The 21,737-nt window shown below is 40.4% G+C and overlaps 1 protein-coding gene and 2 pseudogenes across 1 annotated transcript; 1 reads left to right on the top strand and 2 right to left on the bottom strand.

Moving 5' to 3' along the window:
• Positions 1-1,795: 1,795 nt before the first annotated feature.
• Positions 1,796-11,048, bottom strand: LOC111319219 (E3 ubiquitin-protein ligase TRIM71-like; annotated as a pseudogene).
• An 862-nt stretch (positions 11,049-11,910) lies between these two features.
• On the top strand, positions 11,911-13,379 carry LOC148717522 (uncharacterized; annotated as a pseudogene).
• Positions 13,380-13,383: 4 nt separating this feature from the next.
• Positions 13,384-21,380, bottom strand: LOC111347375 (E3 ubiquitin-protein ligase TRIM71-like). Its single transcript, XM_088744063.1, has 2 exons — positions 18,813-21,380; positions 13,384-18,333 (listed from the first exon to the last, which is right to left on the bottom strand). Exon 2 carries the CDS (start codon positions 15,935-15,937, stop codon positions 13,691-13,693), a length of 2,247 nt encoding a protein of 748 aa, XP_088600189.1. The 5' UTR covers positions 15,938-18,333; positions 18,813-21,380; the 3' UTR covers positions 13,384-13,690.
• Between the last annotated feature and the right edge of the window lie 357 nt (positions 21,381-21,737).

Here is a 21,737-nt window from a genome sequence, read left to right as displayed (position 1 = left end):
AGAATTGGGCGTCGGAGAGTATCGCTAGAAACCGGCCGTTAGCTCCAAGGCAGGCTGGCTTGCTAGTTATTCAAGATATGGCCGAACATTTTGATTACGTGTCGAGCTTTGAAGGATTTGCTACCGAAGAGAAGTGGCTGGAGGAAATCTTGACTTTGAAGGGGGTTTAGATAAGGAGGGAAAGAGGTACGATAAAGAAGTGGTGGTTTTCCTTGCGAGGTATGAAAATCTTCTCCACCTGGAGAAGAAGAGAAGCGAAATCATTTTCGTTGTTGCGAATGATTAAGCGAGGCTGTAGGAGTTTAGTTCAGAATTTAATTCTAACTGAACTCGCAACTTTCGATTGTTGTTTTGAGATGTGTTGACCGACTTGGAAGGTTTTTGAAAGTTTTCAAATATATTATTGAACTAATCTTTCCTCTTTGACCACAGAAGGAAATAAATTGACTTTAATCACAGGGAGCAAGTTTACGGTTCGAGTCACTGACAGTTAAAATATTTTTACTTGAACCAGTTTTAAGAGCCCTTGCACCTTCCATTAATAAAACAAACACGTGATAAGACTCAAGTTTAATCATAGACGGAAGTGGCGTTCCAGATTTCATCCATAAGAATCAGTCAGAGGGAAAAACTTGTGATTAATCCTTTCGTCTAGGGTCCTAAAAGCTTATCATCTATACATTGTTGTAAGGAGCAGTGGTTTGGTCGTTTCCTTCAAGACATTTAAGCCGAACAGAACTGAACTTCCATTTCCCGGATTAATTTTAACTGAACTTTGCTGTGAGATCGGCGACATCAGAGTCATTAGTTGACCCGCTTTCCCCGAGGAATTTTTAACAAATTACTCAACGCTGTCGTTGAAAGCTATGTAAATTACACTAAAAAACTAAACACTGAGACAGAATTTCTCTTTCAATTCCTCATTCGATCAAACTCAGTTCATTGAATGATGTTTCTGTTTCAATAATGAATGCACTATGACAGCAATTTTCTTCAATCTCCAGTGTTTACCCTCCCTAACAAACTAGAATCTAAAGCACTATCACAACAATTCTTCGATTTCTGGTGTCTTCCCTCCCTAAGAAACTAGAATCTTAAGATAGCAAATGGACGATAAAATAAACCAATCAAAACCGAAAAAAAAAAGCAACCCAGGTATTGTGATGCAGCGTTTTGAACGTTACAGTTTCTCTCGGCAAACACTGGATGCGTGATTTGCAGGAATCAGGCAATCACCTTGCACACAGTAATCAGCTCAACTGCACTTTGCCATTCAACTTCATATAACTCTACACTCATACACCAGTATTATTTGGTCATAACAAGTAAACTGGAGGGCAAGCCATTAGAAAAATAAAAAAAAGGCAGCAATAAGGGCAAAATGATAGTGTAGTCTATCGACCTCATGGAACAGCAAAAAAAAAAAAAAGTTTCAAGTGACATCTTGGCCAAGTTGATTTAAAATGACAAAAACTTCTTTGTAATTCACTATTGTTCAGTTGTTTTACTAATGGACTTTCCTACAAGTTAAAAACGTGTTTTTATTCATTAAAAGAAAATTCTTTAGAAAAAATTCTATTAACTTTTTGGATTACCACAATAGAAAACTTTAAATGCGAACTAATAACTGCAATGAGCCAAATCGAATCCACTGATTCAAAGTTCTAAAATGTTCTTTTAACTAAGACTTCAACGGGAAGCTTGTCTGGAAAATAATTTCAGATCAGAAAAACTGACAATTATTTTAAGAATAACTCTAAAGTCTAATTGTAACTGAAGTTGTATTTATCAACATTTACCCGTATACTTGAATGCGGTGGATCAACCAATCAACCACAACTATCCTACCATCACTATGAACTGCTATAGCTCTTGGCCACATAAACTCTCCAGGCCCTCTCCCTTTTTTTCCGAACTTTGTTACAAATTTACCACTTAGCTCAAATACCTGAACTCTGTAATTGTTTTTGTCACAGACCATCAGGTGTCCTGCCTTTTTAACTGACAAAGAATGAGGAAAGTTGAACTGCCCATCCCCGTCACCCTTATTTCCAAATTTGTACAAAAAAATCACCATTTATATCAAACACTTTGATACAATGTTCGTCAAGGTCTGACATTATGAGATGTTTGTTATATTGAATTCTGTGAAAAAGAGCAGTAAAAGATTCACCTTCACCAAGTTTATACAAAAACTGGCCATTGGAGGAAAATGTTTTTATACATTTGTTGCCCTTATCGGCAACAATGATATTTCCATTCCCGTCAACAGATAAACCAAGAGGACTACTCAGCTGGTGATCAAGATTTCCTTCACCACCAAACTAGTTCAGGTACTCACCTTGATCATTGAACAATTGAACGCGGTGGTTGTCGGTGTCCACCATAATTATGTTCTTCTTCTTATCATGTGCTATGTCAGCAGGGCAATGAAACTCTCAGCCCTGTTCATCCCCCTTCTTACCAAAAGATCTTAGGTAAGTTCCATCACTACTGAATACCTGAACCCTGTAGTTATTAGTGTCAGTCACTCCAAGTTCATCTCGTTCATTCACTGCCACTCTATATGGACAGCGAAACATTCCAACTGACGAACCTCCTTTTCCAAAAGATAACAAGGGTCTAAACTGTCTGGGTTTCTCCTCAACAGTAAATGGACTGCCACGAATATGTTCTTTATTTGCTTTCACGGATAGTTGGCATTTTCCTGTATCTTTGAGGAGATATCTGACTTTGTAGCTACCATCTTTGTTATGTTGGACTCGCACTTCTGTGGCATAGTCATGATCAAGGCCTTGCTGAGTTTTGATTTCAACCATTACACAGTCACGCTCATGGTAACATTGTTCTCCCTCTGTATTTTTTGTTGTTAATAAAAAGTTTGATTGAAGTCCAACAATCGCTTCAGTGATTCCTTTTCCTTCGGCAGTTAACTGATGAGCGAGAGTTACAGTCTCAAAGGTTGCAAATGAGCCGATGCTGTCAGAATTTTTTGTTTTCTGTGAAACGGAATTTACGAAGACCTTCAAGGTCAGATACGGCTTGTTTTCCATCATCGCTACCTTCTTCCGGTAAGACTGTGTTCAGTGACTTATCAAACTGTGTAATCTCGGCGTTTCTACTATGTTTGAATACTGTTTCAGTTTTTTCGACAGCTGTTTCCAGAAGTTTGACTTGACATTTTACCTTGCATTGTTGAGTTCGCACACATTCAAGGGACTCTTTTTGTTGTAGTTCGACCTTGTTTAACATTTCCTTCGTTTTTGCTTCAATGGCTGCGATCATGTTTTCAGTAAAATTGTGGATATCTCGTTTCACAGCATCGGCTCGCACTTCAGTATGGTTACAAAGTCTTTCAAGTTCGACGATTTCGTTCTTCTTCTGTTCAGTTTTCTCCTTTTGCGACTCGATCAAAGACTTGACTTGTAACTTGCGTTCACTCGCTGCTTCTTCAGTTCTAAAAGAATCTTTGCGTGACCATCATGGATGGTTGCAGCACAAAAATTACAAATGAGAACATCACAGGTTTTGCAAAAGAACTTGAGTTCTTCTTTTTCGTGATGCTTCTGTTGGCAAAATGTTGGCCGCTTCAATACATCCTCGATGTCTTGATCTTTAAAATCCTTCAGAGCAAGCATTCGATGCTCTTTATTCGCTTTGATCAAGTTATGCCCAACGGATACACTCGTCACACCAGAACGCAGAGCTCTGAAAACAGTACGAACTGTGTCTGCTACTTTTGTCGCAGTTTCCACATTTCACTCCAGTAGTATGGCATTCTTTGATGACCAGCACATGGTAGATCCTTGAGGTGTCCACTGCTAGGGACTTGAACTTCTCTTCGGCATTCAGGATAGAGAAATGCATCATGATGGCCACTCGTTCGTAAGATCCTGTTTGTCCAAACATGGCAGAATCTTTGGTTCAGTAAATGAAGTCCTACACACAGAACAGGATACTTCATCGTGAAGATTGTCAACCAAGGTTTTGTGCGGTGGCTCTCAAGGGCCATCCACTTACAAAAATTTTCATGACTTTATCGCGCGAGAAGTTTTAATAAGTCCATTCATTCAAAAAATTTGCAATCAACATTATCACGCGATAGAACAACTTATCGCGCGATAGAACAACTTATCGCGCAATAGAACACTCTATCGCGCGATAGAACAACTTATCGCGCGATAGAACAACTTATCGCGCGATAGAACAACTTATCGCGCGATAGAACAACTTATCGCGCGATAGAACAACTTATCGCGCGATAGAACAACTTATCGCGCGATAGAACATTTTATGGCGCGATAGAACAACTTATCGCGCGATAGAACAACTTATCGCGCGATAGAATACCTTATCGCGCGATAGAACAACTTATCGCGCGCTAGAACAACTTATCGCGCGATAGAACAACTTATCGCGCGATAGAACAACTTATCGCGCGATAGAACACTGTATCGCACGATAGAACATTTTATGGCGTGATAGAACAACTTATCGCGCGATAGAACAACTTATCGCGCGATAGAACAACTTATCGCGCGATAGAACATTTTATGGCGCGATAGAACAACTTATCGCGCGATAGAACAACTTATCGCGCGATAGAATACCTTATCGCGCGATAGAACAACTTATCGCGCGCTAGAACAACTTATCGCGCGATAGAACAACTTATCGCGCGATAGAACAACTTATCGCGCGATAGAACACTGTATCGCACGATAGAACATTTTATGGCGTGATAGAACAACTTATCGCGCGATAGAACAACTTATCGCGCGATAGAACAACTTATCGCGCGATAGAACAACTTATCGCGCGATAGAACATTTTATCACGCGAGAGAACACTGTATCGCGCGATAGAACAACTTATCGCGCGATAGAACAACTTATCTCGCGATAGAACAACTTATCGCGCGATAGAACATTTTTTGGCGCGATAGAAGAACTTATCGAGCGATAGAACAACTTATCGCGCGATAGAACAACTTATCGCGCGATAGAACAACTTATCGCGCGATAGAACAACTTATCGCGCGATAGAACAACTTATCGCGCGATAGAACATTTTATGGCGCGATAGAAGAACTTATCGAGCGATAGAACAACTTATCGCGCGATAGAACAACTTATCGCGCGATAGAACAACTTATCGCGCGATAGAACAACTTATCGCGCGATAGAACAACTTATCTCGCGATAGAACAACTTATCGCGCGATAGAACATTTTTTGGCGCGATAGAAGAACTTATCGAGCGATAGAACAACTTATCGCGCTATAGAACAACTTATCGCGCGATAGAACAACTTATCGCGCGATAGAACAACTTATCGCGCGATAGAACATTTTTTTGCGCGATAGAAGAACTTATCGCGCGATAGAACAACTTATCGCGCAATAGAACACTGTATCGCGCGATAGAACAACTTATCGCGCGATAGAACAACTTATCGCGCGATAGAACAACTTATCGCGCGATAGAACAACTTATCGCGCGATAGAACATTTTTTGGCGCGATAAGAGAACTTATCGAGCGATAGAACAACTTATCGCGCGATAGAACAACTTATGGCGCGATAGAACAACTTATCGCGCGATAGAAAAGTTTTTGGCGCGATAGAAAAACTTATCGAGCGATAGAACAACTTATCGCGCGATAGAACATTTTATCGCGCGATAGATCACTGTATCGCGCGATAGAACAACTTATCGCGCGATAGAACAACTTATCGCGCGATAGAACAACTTATCGCGCGATAGAACACTGTATCGCGCGATAGAACAACTTATCGCGCGATAGAACAACTTATCGCGCGATAGAACAACTTATCGCGCGATAGAAAATTTTTTTGGCGCGATAGAAGAACTTATCGAGCGATAGAACAACTTATCGCGCGATAGAACAACTTATCGCGCGATAGAACAACTTATCGCGCGATAGAAAATTTTTTTGGCGCGATAGAAGAACTTATCGAGCGATAGAACAACTTATCGCGCGATAGAACAACTTATCGCGCGATAGAACATTTTTTGGCGCGATAGAGGAACTTATCGAGCGATAGAACAACTTATCGCGCGATAGGACAACTTATCGCGCGATAGAACAACTTATCGCGCGATAGAACACTGTATCGCGCGATAGAACAACTTATCGCGCGATAGAACAACTTATCGCGCGATAGAACAACTTATCGCGCGATAGAAAATTTTTTGGCGCGATAGAAGAACTTATCGAGCGATAGAACAACTTATCGCGCGATAAAACAACTGATCGCGCGATAGAACAACTTATCGCGCGATAGAACAACTTATCGCGCGATAGAACAACTTATCGCGCGATAGAACATTTTTTGGCGCGATAGAAGAACTTATCGAGCGATAGAACAACTTATCGCGCGATAGAACACTGTATCGCGCGATAGAACAACTTATCGCGCGATAGAACAACTTATCGCGCGATAGAACAACTCATCGCGCGATAGAACAACTTATCGCGCAATAGAACACTCTATCGCGCGATAGAACAACTTATCGCGCGATAGAACAACTTATCGCGCGATAGAACAACTTATCGCGCGATAGAACATTTTATGGCGCGATAGAACAACTTATCGCGCGATAGAACAACTTATCGCGCGATAGAACAACTTATCGCGCGATAGAACATTTTATGGCGCGATAGAACAACTTATCGCGCGATAGAACAACTTATCGCGCGATAGAACAACTTATCGCGCGATAGAACAACTTATCGCGCGATAGAACATTTTTTGGCGCGATAAGAGAACTTATCGAGCGATAGAACAACTTATCGCGCGATAGAACAACTTATGGCGCGATAGAACAACTTATCGCGCGATAGAAAAGTTTTTGGCGCGATAGAAAAACTTATCGAGCGATAGAACAACTTATCGCGCGATAGAACATTTTATCGCGCGATAGATCACTGTATCGCGCGATAGAACAACTTATCGCGCGATAGAACAACTTATCGCGCGATAGAACAACTTATCGCGCGATAGAACACTGTATCGCGCGATAGAACAACTTATCGCGCGATAGAACAACTTATCGCGCGATAGAACAACTTATCGCGCGATAGAAAATTTTTTTGGCGCGATAGAAGAACTTATCGAGCGATAGAACAACTTATCGCGCGATAGAACAACTTATCGCGCGATAGAACAACTTATCGCGCGATAGAAAATTTTTTTGGCGCGATAGAAGAACTTATCGAGCGATAGAACAACTTATCGCGCGATAGAACAACTTATCGCGCGATAGAACATTTTTTGGCGCGATAGAGGAACTTATCGAGCGATAGAACAACTTATCGCGCGATAGGACAACTTATCGCGCGATAGAACAACTTATCGCGCGATAGAACACTGTATCGCGCGATAGAACAACTTATCGCGCGATAGAACAACTTATCGCGCGATAGAACAACTTATCGCGCGATAGAACAACTTATCGCGCGATAGAAAATTTTTTGGCGCGATAGAAGAACTTATCGAGCGATAGAACAACTTATCGCGCGATAAAACAACTGATCGCGCGATAGAACAACTTATCGCGCGATAGAACAACTTATCGCGCGATAGAACAACTTATCGCGCGATAGAACATTTTTTGGCGCGATAGAAGAACTTATCGAGCGATAGAACAACTTATCGCGCGATAGAACACTGTATCGCGCGATAGAACAACTTATCGCGCGATAGAACAACTTATCGCGCGATAGAACAACTCATCGCGCGATAGAACAACTTATCGCGCAATAGAACACTCTATCGCGCGATAGAACAACTTATCGCGCGATAGAACAACTTATCGCGCGATAGAACAACTTATCGCGCGATAGAACATTTTATGGCGCGATAGAACAACTTATCGCGCGATAGAACAACTTATCGCGCGATAGAACAACTTATCGCGCGATAGAACATTTTTTGGCGCGATAGAAGAACTTATCCAGCGATAGAACAACTTATCGCGCTATAGAACAACTTATCGCGTGATAGAACAACTTATCGCGCGATAGAACAACTTATCGCGCGATAAAACAACTTATCGCGCGATAGAACATTTTTTGGCGCGATAGAAGAACTTATCCAGCGATAAAACAACTTATCGCGCTATAGAACAACTTATCGCGCGATAGAACAACTTATCGCGCGATAGAACAACTTATCACGCGATAGAACATTTTTTGGCGCGATAGAAGAACTTATCGCGCGATAGAACAACTTATCGCGCAATAGAACACTGTATCGCGCGATAGAACAACTTATCGCGCGATAGAACATTTTTTGGCGCGATAGAAGAACTTATCGAGCGATAGAACAACTTATCGCGCGATAGAACAACTTATGGCGCGATAGAACAACCTATCGCGCGATAGAAAAGTTTTTGGCGCGATAGAAAAACTTATCGAGCGATAGAACAACTTATCGCGCGATAGAACATTTTATCGCGCGATAGAACACTGTATCGCGCGATAGAACAACTTATCGCGCGATAGAACAACTTATCGCGCGATAGAACAACTTATCGCGCGATAGAACACTGTATCGCGCGATAGAAGAACTTATCGAGCGATAGAACAACTTATCGCGCGATAGAACAACTTATCGCGCGATAGAACAACTTGTCGCGCGATAGAACATTTTTTGGCGCGATAGAAGAACTTATCGAGCGATAGAACAACTTATCGCGCGATAGAACAACTTATCGCGCGATAGAACAACTTATCGCGCGATAGAACAACTTATCGCGCGATAGAACAACTTATCGCGCGATAGAACAACTTATTGCGCGATGGAACATTTCTTGGCGCGATAGAAGAACTTATCGAGCGATAGAACAACTTATCGCGCGATAGAACAACTTATCGCGCGATAGAACATTTTTTGGCGCGATAGAGGAACTTATCGAGCGATAGAACAACTTATTGCGCGATAGGACAACTTATCGCGCGATAGAACAACTTATCGCGCGATAGAACACTGTATCGCGCGATAGAACAACTTATCGCGCGATAGAACAACTTATCGCGCGATAGAACAACTTATCGCGCGATAGAAAATTTTTTGGCGCGATAGAAGAACTTATCGAGCGATAGAACAACTTATCGCGGGATAGAACATTTTATCGCGCGATAGAACACTGTATCGCGCGATAGAACAACTTATCGCGCGATAGAACAACTTATCGCGCGATAGAACAACTTATCGCGCGATAGAACAACTTAACGCGCGATAGAACATTTTTTGGCGCGATAGAAGAACTTATCGAGCGATAGAACAACTTATCGCGCGATAGAACACTGTATCGCGCGATAGAACAACTTATCGCGCGATAGAACAACTCATCGCGCGATAGAACAACTCATCGCGCGATAGAACAACTTATCGCGCAATAGAACACTCTATCGCGCGATAGAACAACTTATCGCGCGATAGAACAACTTATCGCGCGATAGAACAACTTATCGCGCGATAGAACAACTTATCGCGCGATAGAACAACTTATCGCGCGATAGAACAACTTATCGCGCGATAGAACAACTTATCGCGTGATAGAACAACTTATCGCGCGATAGAACACTGTATCGCGCGATAGAACACTGTATCGCGCGATAGAACACTGTATCGCGCGATAGAACAACTTATCGCGCGATAGAACACTCTATCGCCCGATAGAACAACTTATCCCGCAATAGTTAACAACTATTCACCGAAGTGGAGGTGGTTAGTGGTGGATATTTACCGAGCCGCGAAGCGGTGGATATTTACCGAGCCGCGAAGCGGTGGATATTTACCGAGCCGCTTCGCGGCGAGGTAAATATCCACCGCTAACCACCGACACTGAGGTGAATAGCTGTGTTAGTATATACTAAAACAGTGAGATAATCTACACCACCAAAATTGATTTTAATTCATACATTCCAACATTTTCCCGCGCGGAAAGGACTGAAACAATAAGCTGCGCAAGATTAATTTGCATTTGTAAACAAAACCTTTGTCATTTGTTTTTATCGATGAACTCTGGGTTAGAAATTTAAACCATTACCTTTAAACACGGCCAAACCAAATTTAGTCGCTTCCTTTGTGTTTTAAGGGACTGCTTCGTCGTTAATTTGAGTGATTTCTTCGATTGTCATGGATGCAAACCGGACGCCATTTTTTTGCCGAGTTGCTCGGAGGTAAATAGCATAGGTTATTCGGAGTTTGACTAGCCAATCACAGCGCGCCTTCGACGCTATCCACTGTTTTAGTATATACTAAATAATATTATCGCGCGATAATTTTATTACTAGCTCCCATGACCCCACGACCGTTAGCATGTGGTCGTATCCATAGCAAGATGGCGGAGCAAGTTTCGAAGCTGAGTAATTGTTCAAGAAATAAAGACTTTTATTCCACGACTCGGGCAGTCAGAAGGCCAATAACTAAAATCAACCGATCAAAATGCTCTATTTCCGGTCCAATATTCTCTAATTATTGAACTGGGCACTGTCCCGAATGGTCCCGAATAATACCGCACTTGTGTCCCTTTGAACTTCAGTCGTATAATAAATCTCTTATTAACCAAGCTTGCTCGGGACCGTACTGGAAGAATATTGGCCCTCGGTATTTTTTGTACGGACCTCGCTGCGCTCGGTCCGTACTGTCAAGACCTCGGGCCGACATTCTCCCAGTACGGCCCTCGCGCTTGGTTAATAAGATATATTTATTATTGATTTTTGAGCAAGAGACGGTCATCTCTGCGTTAAATTAAATTATATTACTATGCTATCTTAGTAAGTGGGGTTAAAGATCTGAGAGGGAATTAATTGCTCTATATTTGAAAGATTGTTTATGAATGTAGGGATACGTTTTGAAACTGTATAAGGTGAAAGATTGTTTATGAATATAAGGCGTAGAAAGCATAGAAATATAATTTAATTTAACCCAAAGATTACCGTCTCTTGCTCAAAAATCAAGAATAAAAGTCTTTATTTCTTGGACAATTACTCACCTTCGAAACTTCGTCCGCCATCTTGCTATGAATGCGACCACGTGCTAATGGTCGTGGGGCCATGGGAGCTAGTAATAAAATTATCGCGCGATAATATTATCTATTGCGGGATAAGTTGTTCTATCGCGCGATAGAGTGTTCTATCGCACGATAAGTTGATCTATCGCGCGATAAGTTGTTCTATCGCGCGATACAGTGTTTTATCGCGCGATAAGTTGTTCTATTGCGCGATACAGTGTTCTATCGCGCGATAAGTTGTTCTATCGCGCGATAAGTTGTTCTCTCGCGCGATAAAGTGTTCTATCGCGCGATAATGTTGATTGCAAATTTTTTGAATGAATGGACTTAGCAAAACTTATCGTGCGATAAAGTCATGAAAATTTTTGTAGGTGGATGGCCCTTGAGAGCCACGGTAGTTTTGATATCCATGATCGAGTACAAGAAACTTACGTAGAGATCTCGAGTTGACAAAAGTCACCCATGCGGAACTCTTTGATATCAGTTATCATAATTATCATGTTAATGATATCAACCAATTGAGGCAGGTTATACAGGAGGTAGATTTCTGGGCTCTAAGAGAGGTTAGTTGTAAGAAAAGCTTGACTCGTAACAGCCCCTTATCAAATGATTGCAAAACTCAGACGCGAAAATATACTTTTACTAAAGAAAATAAAAGGGTTTAATGTAAAATTCCACAAGAAGACATTTTCTGTTCACGCTGCTACTATTAGTTTTCAATTAAAAAGGAAAACAGGCCATCATGAGCTTGTAAGCATAACCTGACTGTATTAAATCTCTAAGTGATTTGTTATGTCGGAATAGTCCTAGATAGTACTAGTGAGAGGGGTCGAGGATTGCATCGCCTTAGAGAAAGTTAAGCAGGATGGGAGTATGTGTATAAAAATTCAATGGATGATGAAGAAACCAAGAAGTAAGAAACATTTCGAAACGAGGGAAACATGGTCCAAGGTTTCTGGTCACGAACTTCACGAAAGTCCACGAGTATCGTCAGAATGAAGACGTGACGTGAATTTCTGCGCGTAAGGAAAGATGAAACTTCAAGTAGGCGCTTGGCAAAGGTGAGAGTATAATCGCTCGCTATTCTATGGAGATTAATGCGCTTGAAAAATCGATCGAGTCGATCCGTACACCTAAACTGCAGATGGAATTTGAGAGAAGAGAGAGTTGGGCGTCAGCGAGTTTGTCGTACCGTATGAACCCGGCCGCCAGCTCCAAGCCAAGCTGGCTTGCAAGTTATTAAAAATGTAACCGAGCATTTTGAGTACGTGTCAAGCTTCGAAAGGTTTTTTACCGAAGAGATAAGATCGTAAAATCTCGCCATCGTAGAGAGTTTTAGATAATTAGGGAAAGAGATACGATAAAGAAGTGGTTGCAGTGGAGAGATCCAAAAATCTTTACTGGCGAAGAAAAAAAACATGAAATTATTTTCGTTTTCGCCTAAACTGCGAATGGTTTTCCGAGAAGACAGAAATTGGGCGTCGGAGAGTTCATCCTATAGCTGCATCTTTCCTGTGAAAATTCAAACCGGCCTCCACCTCAAAGCGAAGGTGGCTTGTTTATTCAAGATCTGGCCGAGCATTTTGCTTGCGTATCGAGCTTTAAAGGGTTTGCTACCGAAGTGAAGTGGCTGGAGGAAATCTTGACTTTGAAGAGGGTTTAATATAATGAGGGAAAGAGGTACGATAAAGAAGTGGTTTTCACTGCGAGGTATGAAAATCTTCTTTACTTGGGAAAGAAGAGAAACGAAATCATTTTCGTTGTTGCGAACGATTAAGCTAGGCTTAGAGAGTTTAGTTCAGAATTGAACTCAAACTGAACTCGCAACTTTCGATTGTTGTTTTGAGATGTGTTGAGTGACTTGTGTTATTGGAAATATTTTGAAGGTTTTGAAAAATAGTATTAAACTGATCCTTCCTCTTTGACCACATAGACACAGGGAAATAGATCGCCCTTAAACACAGGGAGCAAGTATACTGTTCGAGTCACTGATAGTTAAAATATTTTTATAGTTTTAAGAGCCCTTGCACCTTCCAATGATAAAACAAACACATGGTAAGTGGATGTTCAGGTAGTTGAGAAAAAGTGGAATTTTTTTCGCTCTCGTTCATAAGAATCAGTCAGGGGAAAAAACGTGTGATCCTAAAAGCTTATCATCTATACATTGCTGTAAGGAATATGGTTTGGAGGTTTCCCTCACGAGCCGGATTTGAGCCCAACGGAACTGAACTTCCATTTCCCGAATTAATTTTAACTGAGCTGCACAACCCTGTCGTTTAAACGTATGTAAATAACACTAGAAAGCTGACCACTCTGAAACAGATTATTACTTTCCTCATTCGATCAAACTCAGTTTATTGATTGATGCTTCTCTTTCAGTGGTGAATACACTATCCCAACAATTTTTCTTCAATCTCTAGTGTTTGCTCTCTCTAACAAACTAGAATCTAAAGCACTATCACAGCAATTTGTCTTCGATCTGTGGTGTTTGTCCTCCCTAAGAAACTACAATCTTAAGATTACAAATGGACGATACGGATACACCAATTGAAACCAGAAAGAAAAAAAAACCTCGGTGTTGTGATGCAGCTATTTTCAGAATTACTTCAAAGTTTGAATGTAACAGGAGTTGCATTTATCAACATTTACCCAAGAATCTGAATACGATTGTTCAACCGGTCAGCCACAACTATCCTGCCATCACTAAGAACTGCTGTACATGTTGGACATTCGAACTCTCCTGGCCCATTACCTCTCTCTCCAACCTTTGTTACAAATTTACCACTCAGTTCAAATACCTGAACTCCGTGATTCTCTATATCACAGACCATCAGGTGTCCTGCCTTGTTAACTGACAAAAAACGAGATTTATTGAACGGCCCACCCCCGTATCCCTTATTTCCAAATTTATACAAAAAATCGCCATTTATATCAAACACTTTGATACAATGTTCACCACTGTCTGACACTATGAGATGTTTGTTATATTGAATACAGTGAGAAGGAGCAGTAAAAACTTCACCTTCACCAAGTTTATACAAAAAATGGCCATTAGATGAAAAGGTTTTTATAAGTTTGTTACCCCTATCGGCAACAATGATATTTCCATTCCCGTCAACAGATAAACCAAAAGGACAACTCAGCTGGTGATCAAGATTTCCTTTACCACCAAACTGGTTCAGGTACTCACCTTGCTCATTGAACAATTGAACGCGGTGGTTATTAGTATCCACAACAATTATGTTCTTATTCTTATCATGCGCTATGCCAGTAGGAAAATTAAACTCTCCTTGTTTATCACCCTTCCTACCAAAAGATCTTAAGTAAGTTCCATCACTACTAAATACCTGAACCCTGCTGTTAGAAGTGTCAGTCACTAAAATTTCATCTCGTTCATTCACTGCCACTCCATATGGGCCGTTAAGCATTCCAGCTGAGGAACCCCTTTGTCCAAAAGATAACAAGGGTCTAAACTGTCTGGGTTTCGCCTCAACATTAAATGGACTGCCATGAATATGTTCTCCATTTGCTTTCACTGATAGTTGACATTTTCCTGTATCTTTGAGGAAATATCTGACTTTGTAGCTACCATCTTTGTTATCTTGGACTTCCGTGGCACAGTCATGGCCTTGCTGAGTTTTGATTTCCACCATTACACAGTCACACTCATGGTAGTATTGTTCTCCCTCTGTATTTCTTGTTGTTAATAAAAAGTGTGTTTGAAGTCCAACAATCGCTTCAGTGATTCCTTTTCCTTCGGCAGTTGACTGATGAGCGATAGTTTTATTCACAAAGGTTACAAATGAGCCGATGCTGTCAGAGTTTAAACTATCAAGTAAGGTTTTGTTTTCTGTGAAACGGAATTGACGATGACCTTCGATGTCAGATGCGGCTTGTTTTCCATCATCGCTGACCTCTTCCGGTAAGACTGTGTTCAGTGACTTATCCAACTGTATAATCTCGGCGCTTGTACTTCGTTTTAAAAGTCTTACAGTTTTTTCGACAGCTGTTTCCAGCAGTTTTACTTGACGGTTTATCTCGCATTGTTGAGTTCGCACACATCCAAGGGAGTCTTTTTGTTGTGTTTCAACTTTGTTTAACATTTCCTTCCTCCTTGTTTCAATGGCTGCTATCATGTTTTCGGCAAGCCTATGGATGTCTCGTTTCACTGCGTCGGCTTGCACTTCAATATGGTTACAGTGTCTCTCAAGGACAGCGATTTTGTTTTTCTTCTGTTCAATTTTCTCCTTTTGCAACTCGATCAAAGACTCGACTTGTAACTTGCGTTCACTCGCTGCTTCTTCTAGAAGAATCTTAGCGTGACCATCATGGATGGTTGCAACACACGAATTACAAATGGCAACATCACAGTTCTTGCAAAAGAACTTGAGTTCTTCTTTTTCGTGATGCTTCTGTTGGCAAAATGCTGGCCGCTTAAATACATCCTCAATATCTTGATCCTCAAAATCCTTTAGAGCGAGAACTCGATGCTCTTTATTCGCTTTGATCATGTTATGGGCAGTGATGCACTCGTCACACCAGAACGCACAACACTGAAAACAGTAAGAACTGTGTCTGCTACTTTTGTCGCAGTTTCCACATTTCACTCCAGTAGTATGGCATTCTTTAATGGCCAGCACATCTAGCAAACTGTTGATACGAAAGTTTGTCGGAAGATCCTTGAGGGTTCCACTGCTGGGGACTTGGACTTCTCTTCGGCATTCAGGACAGAGAAATACATGATGGCGCCCACTTATTCGTAAGATCTCGTTTAAACAGTGCAGACAAAAGCTGTGCAAACATGGCAGAATCTTTGGTTCAGTAAATGTTGTCATACACACAGAACAGGATACTTCATCATGAAGATTGTCAAGCAAGGTTTTGATATCCATGATTGAGTACAACAAACTGACGCAGAGATTTCGAGTTGAAAAAAGTCACTTATGCGAAACTACAGGTATCAATTATCATATTTACGCTATTGATATCAACCAATCAAGGCAGGTTATACGGGATGTAGATGTCTGGGTTCTAAGAATTGTTTACAGATGTCTGTGGAGAGGTTAGTTCTAAGAAAAGCTTGACCCGTAACAGCCCCTAATTAAATGGTTGCAAAACTCCGACACGAAAATATACTTTTGCCAGAGAAAATAAATGTTTTAAGTCAAATTCAGACAATATCTGTTTATGCTGCTACTATTACTTTTCAATTAAAAAGGAAAACAGGCCATCATGACCTTGTATGCGTAACCTGACTATTTTAAAACTATAAGGGATTTTTTAGCTCGGAAAATCCTAGATAGTGAGAGGGTCGAGGATTGCATCGCCTGAGAGAAGGTTAATCAGGATGGGAGCATGTGTATAAGAATCCAGTGGATAAAAAAGAAATCAAGAGGGAAGAAACATTTCGAAATGAGGGAAACATGGTCCAATGTTTTTCGTCATGCACTTCATGAAAGACAACGAGTATCGTCAGAATGAATAAGCGACGTGTATTTCTGCGCGTAAGGAAAGATTGAACTTCCGGAGGGTGCTCGACAATGGTGAGTGGATCACTGCTCACTATTTTAACGAGATCAATGGGCCAAAAAAACTGATCGAGTCGAGCTGTACGCCTAAAATGCCGATGGAGTTTGGGGAGAAAGGAGAGTAAGGTGTCGGTGAGTTTGCCGTATATCGCTAGAAACCGGCCGCCAGCTCCAAGCCAAGATATGGCCGAGAATTTTCAATATTTGTCAAGGTTTCAAAGGTTTTCAACCGAAGAGAAAAAGTTGCAAAATTTTGCCAATGTAAACGGGTTTAGAAATAAGGGAAAGAGATGCGATAAAGAAGCGGTTGCAGTGGCGAGATTAGAAAATCTTTACCTTGCGAAGAAAAAAAATGAAATTATCTTCGTTGCCCTTAAACTGCTGATGGAATTCGGAAAAGACGGAGAATTGGGCGTCGGAGAGTTCATCCTATAGCCGCATCTTCCCAATGAAAATTTAAACCGGCCTCTAGCTCCAAGCGAGGGTAGCTTGTTCATTCAAGGTGTGGCGGAGCATTTTGGTTACGTTTCGAGCTTTGAAGGGTTTGCTATCGAAGAGAAATGGCTGGAGGAAACCTTAACTTTAAAGAGAGTTTTAGATAATGATGGAAAGAGGTTCGATAAAGAAGTGGTTTTCATCGCGAGGTGTCATTGAAAATCTTCTTCACTAGAGAAAAAAGAGAGATGAAATCATTTTCATTGTTTTGAACGATTACGTGCAGCTTAAAGGAGTTTAGTCAGAACTGATCTCAAACTGAACTCAAACTGAACTAGTTGCAACTTCCGATTCTTGTTTTGAGATGTGTTGACTGAATTGTGTTATTGGAAACTTTTTGAAGGTTTTTAAAAAATATTATTGAACTGATCTTTCCTCTTTGACCACGGATGCAAATAAATGCCCTTAAACACAGGGAACAAGTACACTCAGTATACTGTTACAGTCACTGATAGTTAAAATATTTTATTTGAACCAGTTTTGAGAGCCCTTGTAGTTGCTATTAATCAGAAAACAAACACGTGACAAGACTCAAGTTTAATCATCAGACTCGGGTGGTCATCCACACAGTTAAGAAGAAAGTGCGTAATTTTTTAATCTCATTTATCCGAATCACTCAGAAGGAAAAACTTGTGATTAATCCTTTCCTGTTGTTTGGGTCCTCAAAGCTTATCATCTAATATAGTGTTGCTGGGAGCATGGTTTGGACTTTTCCTTCACGAGACTTGGGCAAACGGATCTGAAGTCCCATTTTCCGAATTAATTATAAATCGGCTATGTAATGTGATCAGCGACATCTGAGTTGTTATTTCAACTTCACCGCTACCCCGGAGAATTCCCAACAAACTGTACAAATCTGTCGTTTATAGTTAGTTACACTAAAAGTCTGCACATTCTGAACAGGTCCACAGTTTCCTCCTTCGATCATACTTTTATTGAATAATGATTTATTTTCAATAATGAATACACTTAATTACGACAATTTTTCTTAATTCGATCTCTGGTGTTTTCCCTCCCAAACAAACTGGAATCTAAAGGTTACAAATGAATGATAATTTACATCGATCAAAACAAAAAAAAAAAACTTTAAGTATCGCGATGCAGTTTTTTGAACGTTACAGTTTCTCTCGGCAAACACTGCATGTGTGATTTACAGGAATATGGCAATCACTTTGTACTCATTAATCAGCTCAACTGCACTTTGATATTCAGCTTCATGAAACTCTACACTGATACACCAGTATTGTTTGGTTATAACAAGTGATCTAAAAGAAAGAGTCATTAGATAAGGACAGAGACAACAACAAAGGCAAAATGAAAGGGTTGTCCATCTGAGCTCATGAAAAAGAAAAAAAAAAAGACAATACTTGTTTTTGGAGCTGACAAATTTTTTTCCTTTTGTAATAACCTTTCTAAAATTTAAAAAAGTGTCGATAAACTATGCATTCAATTAAGATAACATCCCTCTATATATACGGAGAACTACTCGGAAAAACAAGATTTTTAAGTTGATCGTAAAGTAAAACGTGAAGCACGAACTAATTACTACAATGAACCAAATCGAATCAATTGACTCAAAGTTCTAAAATGTTATTTTCACTAAGACTAAAGCTTATATCTGGGAGATGATTTCAAAATTAGGAGAAAACAATTTTCTTAAAAAGTACGGTCTAGGTGGAATTTATTCACATTTACTCAAATATCTGAACGCGATGGTTATAACGATCAGCCACAAGTATCCTACCATCACTAAGAACTGCCGAAGATGTTGGATATTGCAACTCTCCTGGTCTGCTCCCTTCTTTTCCAAACTTTGTTACAAATCTACCACTCAATACAAATACTTGAACTCTGTGATTCTCTCTGTCACAGACCATCAGGTGTCCAGCCTTGTTAACTGACAAAAGACGAGGTTCATTGAACTGCCCATCCCCGTCCCTCTTATTTCCAAAATTGTACAAAAAATCACCTTTTATATCAAACACTTTGATATAATGTTCCTAACTGTCTGACATTATGAGATGTTTGTCATATTGAATACAATGAAGACGAGCAGTAAAATCTTCACCTTCACCAAGTTTATACAAAAACTGGCCATTGGATGAAAAGGTTTTTATACTTTTGCCCGTATCGGCAACAATGATATTTCCATTCCTGTCAACAGATAAACCAAAAGGATTACTCAGCTGGTGATCAAGATTTCCTTCACCACCAAACTGGCTCAGGTACTCACCTTGATCATTGAACAATTCGGAACGCTGTGGTTTTCTTTGTCCACTACTGTAATGTTATTGTTCGTAAACTCTCCCTTATTATAACCCCCACTACCAAAAGACCTCAAGTAAGTTCCATCACTGCTGAATACCTGAACCCTGTGGTTACCAGTCTCCAGTCACGGCGAGTTCATCTCATTCATTCACTGACACTCCATATGGACCGGCAAGCATTCCAACTGATGAACCTTCTTGTCCAAAAAGATAACAAGGGTCTGAACTGTTTGGGTTTCGTGTTAACAGCAAATGGACTGCCTCGAATATGTTCTTCATTTGCTTTCACTGATAGTTGGTATTTTCCTGTGTCTTTGAGGAAATATCTGACTTTGTAGCTACCATCTTTGTTACCTTGGACTCGCACTTCCGTAGCACAGTCATAGCCTTGCTGATTTTTGATTCCCACCATTACACCATCACGCTCGTGGCGACATTGTTCTACCTCTCTATTTCTTGTTGTTAATAAGAATTTCGATGGAAGGCCAATAATCGCTTCAGTGATTCCTTTTCCTTCGGCAGTTGACTGATGAACGATAGTTTTATTCACAAAGGTCATAAATGAGCTGATGCCGTCCGATTTTATACTATCAAGTACTGTTTTGTTTTCTTTGAAACGGAATTGACGAAAACCTTCAAGGTCAGACGAGGATTCTTTTCCATAATCACTGACTTATTCCGGAAAGACTTTGTTCAGTGATTTGTCTAATTGTGTGACCTCGGCATTGGTACCTCGTTTTTAAAAATGTTTCAGTTTTTTCGATCGCTGTTGCTGGCAGTTTCACTTGACGGTTTATCTCGCATTGTTGAGCTCCCACACATCCAAGGGATTCTTTTCGTTGTGTTTCAACTTTGTTGAACATTTCCTTTTTCTTTGTTTCAATGGCTGCGATCATGTTTTCAGCAAGCCCGGTATGGATGTCTCGTTTCACTGCATCAGCTCGCGCCTCAAGACAGTTACACTGTCTCTCAAGGTCAGCGGTTTGATTTTTCTTCTGTTCAATTTTTTCCTTTTGCGACTCGATTAAAGAATGAACTTGTAACTTGCGTTCACTTGCTGCATCTTCTACAAGTATATTAATGTGACCATCATGGATAGTTGCAACACGCGAATTACAAATGGCAACATCACAGTTCTTGCAAAAGAACCCGGGGGGTACTCGATCTATTCCTGGGTGGGGAGGTGCGGCGCGGCGCGGCCCCTCATACCCTGACCCTGTTTAAGACAAATATCGCTGATTTTCCTTTACTGTTTAAGACAGAATTCCGTTTTTTAATACAATGTTTAAGACATTTAATGTGCCTGGTATCAATGCCAAAATCAACGCAATTTAATATTAATTAAAATTAGAGCTTGTAAAAATTTTGCTATTTATCTTCCAAGAAAAGATATCCTGTTTAACACAAAAAGTGATAAATCGGTACCCTGATTAAGACAAAAAATGATAAATTCGATACCCTGTTTAAGAGAAAAATCTCGAAAAACATACCCTGGCTCGCCGCACGTCCCCATTAAGGCCTTATAAGGGATAACCCCCCTCGGGAAAAGAACTTGAGTTCTTCTTTTTCGTAATGCTTCTGTTGGAAAAATGCTGGCCGCTTTAATACATCTTCGATGTCTTGATTTTCAAAATCTTTCAGAGCGAGAACTCGATGCTCTTTATTCGCTTTGATTATGTTATGAGCAGTGATACACTCGTCACACCAGAACGCACAGCACTGAAAACAGTACGAACTGTGTCTGCTACATTTGTCGCAGTTTCCACATTTCACTCCAGTAATATGGCATTCTTTGATGGCCAGCACATCTAGCAAACTGTTGATACGAAAGTTTGTGGGCAGATCCTTGAGCTTTCCACTGGTAGGGACTTGAACTTCTCTTCGGATTCAGGACAGAGAAATATATCATGGCGGCCACTTGTTCGTGGGATCCCGTTCAAACAGTGAAGACAAAAGCTGTGCAAACATGGCAGAATCTTTGGTTCAGTAAACGTTGTTACACACACAGAACAAGATACTTTACCGGGAAGATTGTCAAGCAAAATTCTGATATCCATGATCGAGTACAAGAAACTGACGCACAGATGTCAAGTTGAAATAAGTCGCCTCACGCAATGCAAAACTTTTTGGTTTTGAATTATCATATTTATCGCTCTAACGATATCAATCAATCAAGGCGGGTTAAACAGGATAGAGATCACTGGGTTCTCAGAATTGTTTACAGATGTCTGTGGAGAGGTTAGTTTAAGGAAAGCTTGACCCATAACAGCGCCTAATTAAATGGTTGCAAAACTCAGGCTTACACTGAAGAAAATAAATCTTTATTGTCAAATTCCACTTGTAAAAACTTGCTATTGACGCTACTGTTTCCTTTCACTTCAAAGTTCAAATCATATGTGACC

This window comes from Stylophora pistillata, chromosome 13 (assembly GCF_964205215.1).
Source record: "Stylophora pistillata chromosome 13, jaStyPist1.2, whole genome shotgun sequence".
Taxonomy (NCBI): domain Eukaryota; kingdom Metazoa; phylum Cnidaria; class Anthozoa; order Scleractinia; family Pocilloporidae; genus Stylophora; species Stylophora pistillata.
The sequence above is the reverse complement of the archived record's forward strand: the minus strand, read 5'-3'. Positions and strand labels throughout refer to the sequence as shown.

What these genes read in the sequence shown, in the direction of transcription:
- LOC111347375 (XM_088744063.1), bottom strand. Translation starts at nt 15,937, where the DNA reads ATGGATATCAAAACCTTGCTTGACAATCTTCATGATGAAGTATCCTGT.